General features: G+C 50.1%; 1 protein-coding gene across 2 annotated transcripts; it reads right to left on the bottom strand.

The window, feature by feature from the left end:
- Positions 1-300: 300 nt before the first annotated feature.
- On the bottom strand, positions 301-11,652 carry Slamf8 (SLAM family member 8). Of its 2 annotated transcripts, XR_005093000.1 has the most exons (6): positions 11,192-11,652; positions 8,562-8,891; positions 5,047-5,352; positions 4,858-4,965; positions 2,810-3,196; positions 301-2,248 (listed from the first exon to the last, which is right to left on the bottom strand). XR_005093000.1 is itself a non-coding variant. In XM_028865560.2 (5 exons), the coding sequence occupies exons 1-5, from the start codon at positions 11,586-11,588 to the stop codon at positions 3,129-3,131; spliced, it is 1,209 nt and encodes a 402-aa protein (XP_028721393.2). In that variant the 5' UTR covers positions 11,589-11,652; the 3' UTR covers positions 2,738-3,128. The 2 variants fall into 2 exon arrangements, 1 of the variants encoding a protein (XP_028721393.2); XM_028865560.2 differs by lacking the exon at positions 301-2,248 and having other exon boundaries at positions 2,738-3,196.
- Positions 11,653-12,407: the final 755 nt, after the last annotated feature.

Raw genomic sequence — 12,407 nt, 5'->3', positions numbered from 1 at the left:
CCTTCCTTCCTTCCTTCCTTCCTTCCTTCCTTCCTTCTTTCCTTCCTTTTTTCTTCCTTTCTCCTTTCCTTCCTTCTCTCCCTCCCTCTTTTCCCCCTCCCTCCCTTCTTCCCTTCTGTTTTTCTTCACTCCTTCCTTCCTCCCTCCCTTCCTTCCTTTCTTTCTTTTTTTGTGGATCTGGAGATTGAACCCAGAGCCTCATGCATGCCAGGAAGCACTCTTCCACTGAGCTATTTTCCTCAGCCCATCTTTTTGCATTTTGTTTTGAGACAAGTTTCTGACTAAACCAGCCAGGCTAGCCTTGAACTTATTCTGTAGTCCAGGCAGGCCTTGAATTACCATCCTCCCACTTCAGCCTTCTAAGTAGCCAGGTCTCTAAGCTTGAACCACAAAGCCAGCCTGCCTTATCCTTTAAACGGAACCTCTCAGCATCTAGCATATACTTATCGATCTATTTATATGCCATTGAACATGGACTCTACAAAGGCAAAGGCTTTGCTTCATCCGAAACTGATTCCTCAGGGCCTCAGAGAATTCTCAGCATATGCTGAATGCTTGGTTCATACTTGGGATGGTGTAACTTTTGAAGCATCTTTCCCAATGTCTCTTAGAATAAGACTGGTCTCCCACGAGCACTTTGTGTTTTCCAGAGGAAGGATAATAAGTCTACTAGTTGACAAGTGAGTCATTGGGGATGGGAGCAGCAGTGTGTTTGAGCAGCATGTCCTGTTCCAAGTGGCCCTGGTACAGCTCCCTGCAAATCCACTGTCTACACAAGGTAGATAAAAACCACCTCACAAAGATGAGACCTGTGCTTGGATTTGAGGTGAGGCTGTGGAGATAAAGGGAGGGAAGGTGGGGGACAGTGTGTGTTTTATCGCCCCAGAACCACCATGGCTCATCCCTAGAGCCTGGGCTTCCCTTTTCACGTTGTTTCATAGACAGGCTTTCATTTTCCAGGAGTTGGTGAGAAGATGCCTGTAAGTAGCAGGGAAGGGCAGCACAAGCTGCCAGGCCGTGTGGGCACGTGCACTCTGCATGCGGAAGTTGGAGGAAAGGGGAGAGAAGAAAGGTGAGGGCAGGCGAATGAAAGAATTCGATAAAGCCAGGAACCTCTGAGAAAGGCCAGTGAGAGGGGATCCAGGGTAAGTGGACAGGAGGTGTGTAATGTGAACACACCGGCCAGTGGATGGTCCCCATTATTTGTCCCGGGTGAAGTGGCTGTCTCGGCAGTGGGGAGAAGAGGGAAGGTGCCAGGGCAGGACTGACTTCCTGGGTGGAGAGACTGAAGCCACCCAGGCAACATATTCAAAACTATCTCTGCTTCCTCAGTGCCTCCTTCCTCTCCATTATCAAGGTCTGGGCGGGGCCCCAGGATAAAACCCATTCCATTTGGATGAGAATAAGCATGGACCTTAGTAGCTGCTCCTTCACCAGGATAAATTTAACTCAGTAAGTGCTTTGTTTTCCCAAAGAGCAATAGACAGCCTAGACTTTTTCAAGACAGAATCATTCAATGGCAGGATACATTTTCCAAGGATGGCCATAACAGTATCCTCTACGGCGTGTGTCAAAGCGACCTTGACCATCCTACAGTTGAGTGGTAGGGACTTGGCTCTCCCCTTGAACTTAGGTGGGTCTTCTACACTTGCATCTGAAAATGAATGTGGCCGATTCTGAAGTGTCTCAGCATCCTTCTTCTCCACAGTTTTCCTCCCATGTAGCTTCTCATGGCTCTTCCTTCTCCCAGTTTCAGGAGGACAGACTCACCCTGAACTTAGCGGCTTCTCTTGCCGTTGTGCAAGGCTTTCCTGTTGGCTGGGTCAAACTCTCTGGGTTTTGTTTGCTTGTTTTTCCTTTCTGGCAACTGTGTAGAATGTACTGAGAGACCCCCAAATACCACCCCAGATCACGCAGAAGGCATGAGAGTAGTCAATGGGGATGAAGATGTCTATTAATAGGGTGCTACCAGAAAAATGGCTTCTACCCCAAGATGGCATGTCAGCTATCCTTCGTCACTCATTACCTCAGTTTACCTTTGAGGGGCCTTGAACTCAGATGGCCAAAGTCCTTCATGCCAGAAAAGAAAAGCCCTTCCTTTCCTCCACCTTTCCTTATTCTGTAACTTTTCTTATGGTAACATCTTGAACACAAGGATCTCAGACTCCAGGGGCTGGGCTTGGAGCTGGCAGTGGTTAACTCAAATGTCTGGTATCTCTTAGGGCCCAGGACCTGGCCTGGAGGCAGTCTCTTTGTGAGACCAAAATGAGCCATCTTAGAAATAAGACCAAAATGCTTTCACCCTAAAATTAAGGCCTAAGATTTCTCCTTTTGGGAATAGGCCATTAGTTACTGAAACCAGTCAGTTCAGATTCCAGAAACAAGGAACTGTAAGAGTACAGAGTCACAAGATAGTCACGAGGTAATGCCTGCCAGACTATGGAATGTCCTCTCCCTGGTTTCCAGGGTAACTGATCACAGAAATGCCCCCACCTGAGGGCAGCCAATGAGAAATGGTAGTGGGCAACCACTCCCTTAGAAGTAATTTCTAGAAGTCCCTAGAAGCGAGCCAATCAGAATTGTACCCATACTAGCACCCCTAAATGATGTAACCTTGTGACTTTTCCCTTTAAAAGCTGAGCTTGCAGACAGGTGGGCGCTTCCTCTAGCCTCCAATGCGTTGGATGTATTGGACGAAGTCCCTGCCTAGGCTTGTATTGCTTTTGGATATCCAGAATTAAACCTTGCTTTTGCATTCCAGCATGCTCGTCTTTGGTGGTCTCTCTGGGGGTCACGATCTGGGCACAACATCTTGATAGTTAAATAATTCCCTCTATACAGTAGTATAGAAGGACAATGTCTCTGTGGATCCTAGAGAATGTCCAGTGCTCTTGAGGAAGCACCCTCTTAGTCCACCTTGCCTGGAGAAGATCTAGCAGGTGCAAAGAGGAGGGAGGAAGTTGGAGCCAGGGTGACGGCTTCCTTGGCTGTTCTCTAGCGGCAGACAAGAGACTTGTGGAAGTTCTGAGGATCCTGGAAGTTTCCGGGTGTGGAGCATCATGTGGCTGGGCAGGGCCTCTTGTCATGATCCAAGCACCAGTTTATGTTGTCCCTCACGGCGGCGTATCTTACACGAGGGGATTCTCCGTCTCTGGAACCACCCTGTCAGTGACAGCATCCTTCCTTTTCCTTTTCCCTGGAGAGGAGACCAGAAGGTTGGCGTCTCAGCATATTCGGCCCCAGGCTCTGAACACTAGATGTCCTGAACCCAATCACCCCTTCTTGTTTTTTAAAGCCATGGAAAAGGAGATGTCTGTTAAGAACGGGATATTCTTCTTAACGTCTACATGTCATCTGCACCCATACCATGAGTTAGGGCTGTGTGGTGCCTGGTTAAATGACAAGAATGTGTGTGGCAGAACTCAGACCAGCCCCTGGACACATTGTGTGGAGATTTTACATTATCCCAGGCGGCCACAGCTGTTCTTTTATGAGCCTTTAAAATGTTAGGTTACATGAAAGGAGGTTATTGCAAAGAACCACATGATGGGATTCCATTCACGTGAACTGTCCCGACTAGATAAGGAAAGTAGATGTGTGGTTGCCTAGGACTCGGGAAAGCACAGGGGAGTTGAGGAGTGTTGACTAAGTGGTTATAGTCTTCTTTTGGGGGAGGTGATAGAAATATTCTAAAATTGGTTGTGGGTGGGAGGTAAAGCTCTGGATTAACTTAAAGCCGTTAAATTGTACACCTTAACTAGGTGAATTGTACAATGGATGATTTATAGTTCAATAAAATAGTTTTTTTTAAAAACGGCTCTTTTCTTGGTTTCTACCTTCTTACTGCAAATCTTGGGGGGCCAGGGGCATGGGACAGACCCTCTTCCTGACAGACAGGACCCCTAAAGGGAGTGCAGTGTAAGCTGTCCACCTCAACTTTCCTGTCCCTTGAGAAAAATACACATGTACCTGTCACTCCTGGACCTAATGCCTAGTCACAGAGTAAGACCCTGGTTTTCCAGGACACAACTAACGTCGTCAGGGCAGGGAGCTCAGCAGGAAAACAGCCATGAAGCCTGTGACATCGATGATGCTCCTTGGGCAAGGTACAGGGCATCTGGGCAGACGCAGGGATACTTATCTGTGTGTAGAGCCTAGAGCCTGATCTGACCAGGTTTTCTTCATCACTCTTCTGTAGAAGTTGCTCTTGTGGCCATTGGCCAGAGGTGGGGGGTGGGGCTTCTCTTGGGGACTTCCTTTCTTAAGAATGGTTGGCAAGAAGTGAGTAAGGTTCATCAGTACTTTTCCTCAATAGCTATTCACCAATGCTGTTCCTGTTTTAGGAGCCATGATGCTCGAGGGACCCACTGGGTGTGTCCCATCATGACCCAACATTTGCTTTTGTGTGGCTCGGAAGGCAGCAGGAGCAGACAGGTCATTAGTCCTTGGGATGGAGTAAGCAAAGGCGATTAAAGGAAGGATGTTAATCAGACTGAAGGTAGGCATGGAGAAGAGGAGGTAGGGAAGGCTTCCGGGAACACACTCACCTTCAAGACTCAGCAAGAGAGGGCCAGACAGAAAGGGAAAAATCACAGCAAGTGTGCCCTAGGCAGAGGGACTGTAATGTGCACAGGCCTGCAGGGAACCTGAGAGAGCAGCTCATTTGAAGAATCGCAGAAGGAAAATCAAATTGTTCAGTCTGGTTGGAGACCAAAGTGTGAGGGGAGGGCCAAGATATGAGACGGGAGATGCAAAGGGGCAGGCCTCTGAATCTAAGTGGGAGGAGTCTAGCCCCATCTCCTTCCCGGCATTCCCACCCACTTCCCCCATGTTCTGTGCTTGTAAGACTCCTCCTACCTGAGCAGGGGCCATGGTGCCATGCCCCAAAGAGACCAGCTAGAATCAGGAACACTGAGATGGGCACTACCACCAGCAGCACATCCTTGTAGGAGGCCTTCCCAGAGGCTGCAACATGGAGGGTAGAGTCAGAGATGGGTCCTGAGGCACCATAATCCCCAAACCATTGCTTACGGGTCCTTGGCCTACCTGCTTCATGATGGCAGCTCTCCCAGGGAGTGACTGTGGCCGTATCCCAGCTGACAGGGTTGGAGGCAATGCAGGTATAGGCCACATCTTTGTCGCCCAGTCCCAGCGAGACACTTAACACCTGTCCATTTGAGAAAAGGCCGTGCGGTCCCACGTCAACGCCCATCAGCCTCTCCCGTCGCCAGCTATAGGTTATGTCACTGGTGTTGGGGGCCCAGCAGGACAAGAAGACCTGGCAGGTACTGGGGGGTTGAACCTCTTCCGTTGCAGCAGTGAACACTTGAACCACAGGCTTGGGCACCGTATCTGTGTGAGAGCAGCAGAGCAGAGTGGTTTACGGGGCTGCTGGGCGGAGTCCACAGCTCTGTGTCTGGGTTCTATGCATGCTTCCATGCCTCTTTGGTTCTTCCATCTCATTTATCTCCCCGTTGCCGATTCTTTAGCTTGGTATCCAAAGCTTTTATGAAATGATTCACGACAACCCCTTCAGCTACACTCTCTGCGGGTCTTCCTCACTTAGTCCACGGGTTTGCAGTTCTCCCAAACATGGGGCGCTGCTTCATACATTTCAGGCTTTTATGTGGCTCATCTGTGCACATAAATGCTCCCTGCCCCCTCTAAAGAAGGTCTTAGGTGCCGGGCGGTGGTGGCGCACACCTTTAATTCCAGCACTGGGGAGGCAGAGGCAGGCGGATCTCTGTGAGTTCGAGGCCAGCCTGGTCTCTAAAGTGAGTTCCAGGAAAGGCGCAAAGCTACACAGAGAAACCCTGTCTCGAAAAACAAAGAAGGTCTTAGGCTATACTCTGGCTTGTCCTCATACTCACAATCCTCCTGCTTCCACTGTCAGAATGCTGCAGTCACAGGGGTGTGCCACCATGCCTGGTCCTATTCTTTCCCTTCTTGCCCACTTAGGGACCCCCTATGCATCCTTTAAGACACCCTCTTCCCGCCCCTGCCCCGTCAGACACACTGCTTTTAATGTCTTGACTGTGACACCTTCCCCGATAGTTCAGGTAGGACTCAGAGTTCTCCAGGCACCCCGTTCGTGTCTTTTTGAAGCCCTTCATTCACAGTGTGCCAGTCAGTCAACAAGGGATGACAAGTATTTATTAGTTCAGGTAAGAACACACATCCCGCCGCACTTGGGGAGCCTACAGTTTAGTGTAAGGAGACAGACACTGACGCGTGATGATGATGAACAAGAAAATAATCATAAGGGCATAAAATGCGGTGAATGAGGAGAGCCCGGAGGGGTGGGGGGTGGGGGGCTCTGTCATCGCCGCCGTAACCTTAGCGCTCTAGCTCTGGCAAATTGGTGTTTGATACCTGGGCTGCTAACAAATTAGTGTCCTGGCATCCTAAGCAGCAGCTCCTCATTCCTGTACAGATTGATGAGTAAATCCCACGTCTCTAGCAATGGGGCCAGTGGGAGAGCATTATGGTGGCCACAGGAGGGCCGTGTCTCTGACAGCATTCCAAAGTCAAGCAGAGTCAAACCTCGTTAATGCCAGCTCAATCTGGTGGGATTTGTGATATGAAAAAAGAAATGATTTGCTGGGCATACTAATAGTATAAACAGAGATTACAGGGGGGATATTTACACCACTTAAGAGGACAAGCTGCCTCCAAACACGATCAGGCGCAGTAGAAACACCCATCGACATTTCTGGTAACCGATCCGCTAATTCAAATCATTCTTATCTATTGTCAGAGCCGAGCTCCTAAGGACGGCTGCTTGGCAGCTTCCTGCAATTAGTTCTAATCACGCTATGTATTTGGAAGCAATAAAACAGCAATTTCCTTAAAATCTGTAATTCAGATACTGAGAACAAGGCATTTTAGGGCTTAGTGGTGTGGGTGCCGCCTGCATTACCACACTCAATGTCCTTGTTTTACGTGTGCAGCAGCCGAGACGTGGAGGAGAGGCTCCAGGGCCTGGGTGGCTGTGGAGGTCATTCCCTGCACAGGGGCCCTGGGGTGGGGGCGCTACACAGTGCTGAAGTCCAGCCAGCATTCTGCCTGCTGAGATGGACAACTTGCTGCAGGCCCTCATGCTTCTAGAAGTGCACCCTCTAACTGTACATCAGCATCCCGAATGGCTCACCCAAGGGCAGGTAAAACAGCTGTCTCTGGGGCTTTGAGAATCCTTCCCAGTTTGCTTCCGGCCCCTCTCTCTCCTGCTTCCTCTTTCCAGCCTCTACCCCCACTTTCCATTCTTAAATCTGGACTCTCTGCAACCTTCTACATTTTTTGAGTTTTCACTGAAATAGTGGTGTGGGGCCACACACGTTTTGGTCTGAAGACATTAGGTAGATGAGGTGAATGGGAGTGTTATAAAGGCATGGAGCAGCAGAAATGAATGGAGATAGTGGAGGAGAGAGACAGAGAGGAAGGAGGGAGGGAGAGTGAGAGGGAGGGAGAGAGAGAGAGGGAGAGAGGGGGGGAGAGGGAGGGAGAGAGAGGGAGGGAGGGAGAGAGGGAGAGAGAAACTGAGAGAGAGCAAGCTCATTCTGTCCTCACCCTATCCTTAGCCAATTCATCCACTCCAGCTGCAGGGATAAATGCAGTTGCACACGATGCTGGTATTGTGGAGCAAAGCCCACCCCAATGGACCCTAAGAAATAAAATAAAAATAGTGACTATTTTTTAACTCCTAAGTAACGCAGCTCGGGTTAGCCTTGAACCCACAGCAATCCTCCTGCCTCAGATGCCCAAGTGCTAGGATTAGAGGCACGAGTTACCCACCCAACTAAAAGATCTTTTAGGAAAAACAAGGCTGGGGGCGGGTGTGGTCCAGATCCCTGGTATACAGTTGGTTCTTAATATGTACAAGTCCTAGGTTGGATCTTTGGTGCTAACTTTAGACCAACAGAAATAAAAAAAGAAGAAAGAAAACAACAAAACCTCCACAAAACAACAAAACCCCCATAAAAACACACAAAACCCCCAAACAAAACAGAGATATAGAACAAAAATCCTATAATAATTATAATTCAAGTTGAATTAAACTTGTCAGTAAAAACTAATTATGTCATATGCCACATTTTTCCTTTGCCTTTTTTTGTGGTAAATAAAATAATAGAACCACCGGTAAGCTTTGATGATACCTTAGAGGGGATCAACAGTCCACTTTGCCCTACACACCACTGTGCTTCATCCTGATGGGGATTGTACACAGTAGGTGTTATAAGGCTCACTGTACGAATGAGGAAAGAGGCGAAGGTCTGGTGGGTGAGCATCCTGTCCCAGCCTGCTGAGCCAAGGAAAGAATGAAAGGAGTACAGATGAGGTTGGTGGGCTGATGAAGCCAGCTGCTTCATGAGGTGCTCACCTGGGAAGTGTGTGGGAAGCGTTTTTTAGATGTGACTTCTGGGGAGCCGCTTTTCCCTGACTTAGCCACATGGCCAAAGGCCGTACCTTTCTGGGACCCAGCCCTCCCCAGCTCCCCTGGCTCCAGATGCTTGCCTGGTAGTTTGCAGGAGGAGAGTCAGGGAACCAGTGTTGGTCACACTTACCGTACACCTTGAGATGCAGGGTCTGGGTCCAGGTTTGACCCGCGGTGTCCACCATCAGCACGGAGAAGTTGCCGCTGTCTCCAGTTTTCAGGGGCCCAAGCTCCAGGCTGAGGTTGCCATGTAGCTGGACTCGGCCCAGGAAACGGGAGTAGTACAGCGTCTCCAAGGAACCCCGGAAAAACGTGGCCAGGAGTTCCTCTGACGGCCAGAGAGATCGCCAGATGGCCTCGCGCACTTGGAAGCCAGGAGGGCACTCTGCCGCCAGCAACACGGAGTCCCCCACCTTGCTGAGCACTTGGACGCCGCCGATAATCACGATGGGAAGGAGGGCTGTAAGGACAGAAACCGCGGTGAATCTGCCTGTGTGGGCGTCTAGTCCTACTCCTGGCAAACAGCTGAGTTGCTCAGAATTGAGTTAGGGCCCCTCCGCCACCCAGCAGCTGCACTGAGTTGAGGGTGTTGTAGTAGTAGCAGCGTGTGTCATGGCTGGGGAAACAAAACAGGAAGAGAATCTGGTCTCTGTTCATGGAGAAACCAGACCTCAAGCCAGCCACTAAAATAAATGAAGTTATCATGATGAGAAAAAAAAGTGGCTGAGCGCCAGGTAGGTTAATAGGGGTCCTCACCCAGCCTGGAGCAGCGGCCTCCGAGAAGATACAACTCAAAGGAAGACTAGGAAGCAGCCAGTCAAGCAGGGGCTACTGGAGTAGGGGTGGAGAGGAGAAACAGGCTGAGGGACAGGAGGAGGACAAGGGAGAGAGCATGGGGAAATGAGAGATTCAGGAGGGGAAGTGGGCAGTGCACCAAGAGTTGGCGGGATCATGCTGTATCACGAAGCAGCATTGGTTTCTCGGCTTCTAATCCTTAGAAGCAGGGTGTGTGTGTGTGTGTGTGTGTGTGTGTGTGTTGTCTCAGGTAGGTTTTAAATGAGAAAGCGACATGATGAAGTGCAGGCCTAAGGTGGCCATGGCAGGAAGCATGGAGAATGCACTGGAGGTAGGGGAAGGCGGAGGCCGTCTATATTAATGCAAGAGAGAGGTGATGGCAACTTGAACAAAGGAAGGGAACCACGGGGATGGGGAGAAATGAGACAGAGAGATTAATAGTGTAATTAACAAACTCTGGGATTAGATTAGGTCCGGAGAGGGAAGGAGAGAACTCAGAGTCTGCCCAGGTCTTTGGGATCCATTACATATCATTATTGTGATCTGAAACAAGGACAGAGACAGACGACAGCAAGGTGCTGCGTTTTTTTGAGGACTGTTTTGAGTTTGAAATACGAGGAAGACAATCCTTCTTGAACTGCCCTCTTGACTCCTTTTCTGCCTTGTTCATGCTTCCTCTGGAAGTATCACCATCACCTCTAACCTCTGCCATCTCTGGCTGCGCGTAGACACTCTTTCTGTTTTCCCACAGTGATCAGGGATCAGCACCCCTATGCTATTATTGTCTATTTCTGAATCAGCGTCTCCCACCAGGCTGTGAACTCTTTCAGGTCAAGAGCAAATGTCTTCATCTGTACTTGCAGTGCCCCAGTTTAATACCAGACTTCAGGAGCTCAGGAAATCGCACCGAGTTTGCCGAGGACTGGCCTCGAGCCTGGCATAGAAGGAGGCTTTGGGATGCAGGGCAGGGTGAGGGCTGATGTGCCATGTATCCAAGTGCTGCGAGTTGGGATAAGGAGACCCGTTCTGGATGGCCGCTCTGCTGGCCACAACCCTAGTCTTTATCCACATCCTCGCCCTCCCTGGGCCCGGCCATCTCCATCCTGTCGGGACACAGTTTCAGTGTTAACTGGAGATGTCAGTCCAGACTGAGGTTCTCCAATGCCCTGGCTCTCCACAAATCATCTGTGTGACCTTCGCTCTCTCACCTTCCTCCCCTAAGTAAGACGGGGAGGCTGTCTCCTCGCTGTTGGACCATTCTCTGTTGCCAGTAAGAACACCTCTAAAAACGATTGAAGGTCTGAAGAGGCAGTGAGCTCTTGTTTAGTTCTTATGAGTCCCCGAAGGATACAACAGTGTCTTGGGCTCTGTGAACTCCATCCTGGCCCTGCAGCGGCTGACCTTGTCACGTTGACTACTTGTTGATGCAAGATTGATGAAGGGGCCACTGAGAGTTTGGAGACTATTCCAAGCCCACAGGGACCATGTTTAACCTTCTGTTACCTCTCCTCTGTACCAGTGTCCATCTCCCTTTGTACAGGACACAGAGAGGGACCCTAGCATTCCTACAGGCTGCCAAAAACATCCCTCAGACCATAGGGAACCTTGCTCTGCATTACCCTCCCCTCCTTTTCCTAGACTGTAGGCTCCCCATGTGTCAGCATCGACAGAATCCCCATCATCCCTGGACCCAACCTTCTCTCAAAGCCGCCATCATTTTAAGCCACTCCGGTCCCTAGAGCAGATGGTGTCTCCTGCACACAGACACCACTAGTGCCACCACCCGCCACCCCATTTCCTCCGAGACCCCACTTTAGGTTGCCCCAGAGGTTGCTTCAACTCTTCACTTCTCCTTAGCTCCTTACTTGGTTTTGGGAGGCAGCTGCCTAGAGGTCTGTTGAGGGCAGCCAGGGAGGGGCTTTCATCTCCCCGAGGACAGGCTGTCTGTCCACCTGCTCCACTTACCTTCGCAGAGAAGAAGACCCCAGAGGGACCACATGACGGACGTCCTCCTTCGGAAGGAAGATTCCCTCAACAGACCAGGACATCCTAGGCCAAATGAGCTCACGGAAGGAGCTGTGGTCCTACTGGAAAGTCCCATGTTCAAAAGGAGGAATCTTGACTCAAAACGAGATGTCTGGAAAGTGAAAGCATCCCGAATAAAGTGGAAGTTGGCTGCAGGCCTGGCTGGGCCTCGCTGGGTTTTCAGGAGCTGCTGATTCTTGTAAGTCAGCCTCTTTCCTGTGCACGTGGCTTGCCAAAGCATGGTGACAAGCACACCCACATGGCCCATGGGCTCCTTGCAGATGGTCACCAGGCCTCTCTGCTTCCAACCCTGCCCAGGGCTGTGCCCAATCATCATCACTGCCCACAGAGAATCCTCTGAGCTACAGTTCCGATCATCACTTCCCCTCTGCTTAAAACCCTTTGAAAGCCTTCCGCTGCTGGTTGGATTAAGACTAAACACTGAGCTTAGCATGTGAGGCTCCTCAACTTCTCCAGGCTGGCTGCCCACATCCCCATTCCTCTCGGGCCATCCCAGGCGGATCACCTCTCTTTAGAACCACCCATTTGACATTTGCACACATTGTATCAGCTTCCCAAGCAGGGGTCCTCTTCCACCTACCCTGGCAGATCCCCACCAGCTCTGTACCCAACCAGGCTGTCCTTCAAGGCTTCCTGACTACAAACAGAGTGGCAAGCCTTTGTACCCATGTGCACTTACCCTTCCCTTATGCCCTTGACATGTTGCTGGCCATAGCTTCATAGTTTCTGCAGGCTGTTTAACAGCAACACTTGTATTTGTTTCTATGCTGGATGTGCTTATTATTTAATAACTAACAATGGCTGAGAGACATGGTTACCCCTTTTGCTTTTATGTAAGGCTGAGGACCCTTCTCAGAGCTGAGCTTCTTGTAGCCCTGGTGAAAGAATTTAAAGCCAATGTAATGTAGGCAGCTTGCTGGGGTCACAGAGGGACAGAGCACGGGTCTCTTCTGTCACAGTTTCCTTCTCCTCACTCTTATTCTCTGTCTTTAGTTAATTAGCTGCTTCTTCTGCTCCTCCTCCTCCTCCTCCTCCTCTCCTCCTGCTCCTCCTTCTTTCCTCGGTACTAGGGATGGAAGGGAAGGCCCCTGGAATGTTCTACCACCGAGTACTCCTATCCCTAGCAGGGAAGTTT

The sequence above is a fragment of the Peromyscus leucopus genome, chromosome 15 (assembly GCF_004664715.2).
Source record: "Peromyscus leucopus breed LL Stock chromosome 15, UCI_PerLeu_2.1, whole genome shotgun sequence".
Classification (NCBI taxonomy): Eukaryota; Metazoa; Chordata; class Mammalia; order Rodentia; family Cricetidae; genus Peromyscus; species Peromyscus leucopus.
Note: the sequence above shows the minus strand (reverse complement) of the source record. Positions and strands in the feature narration are given on the sequence as shown.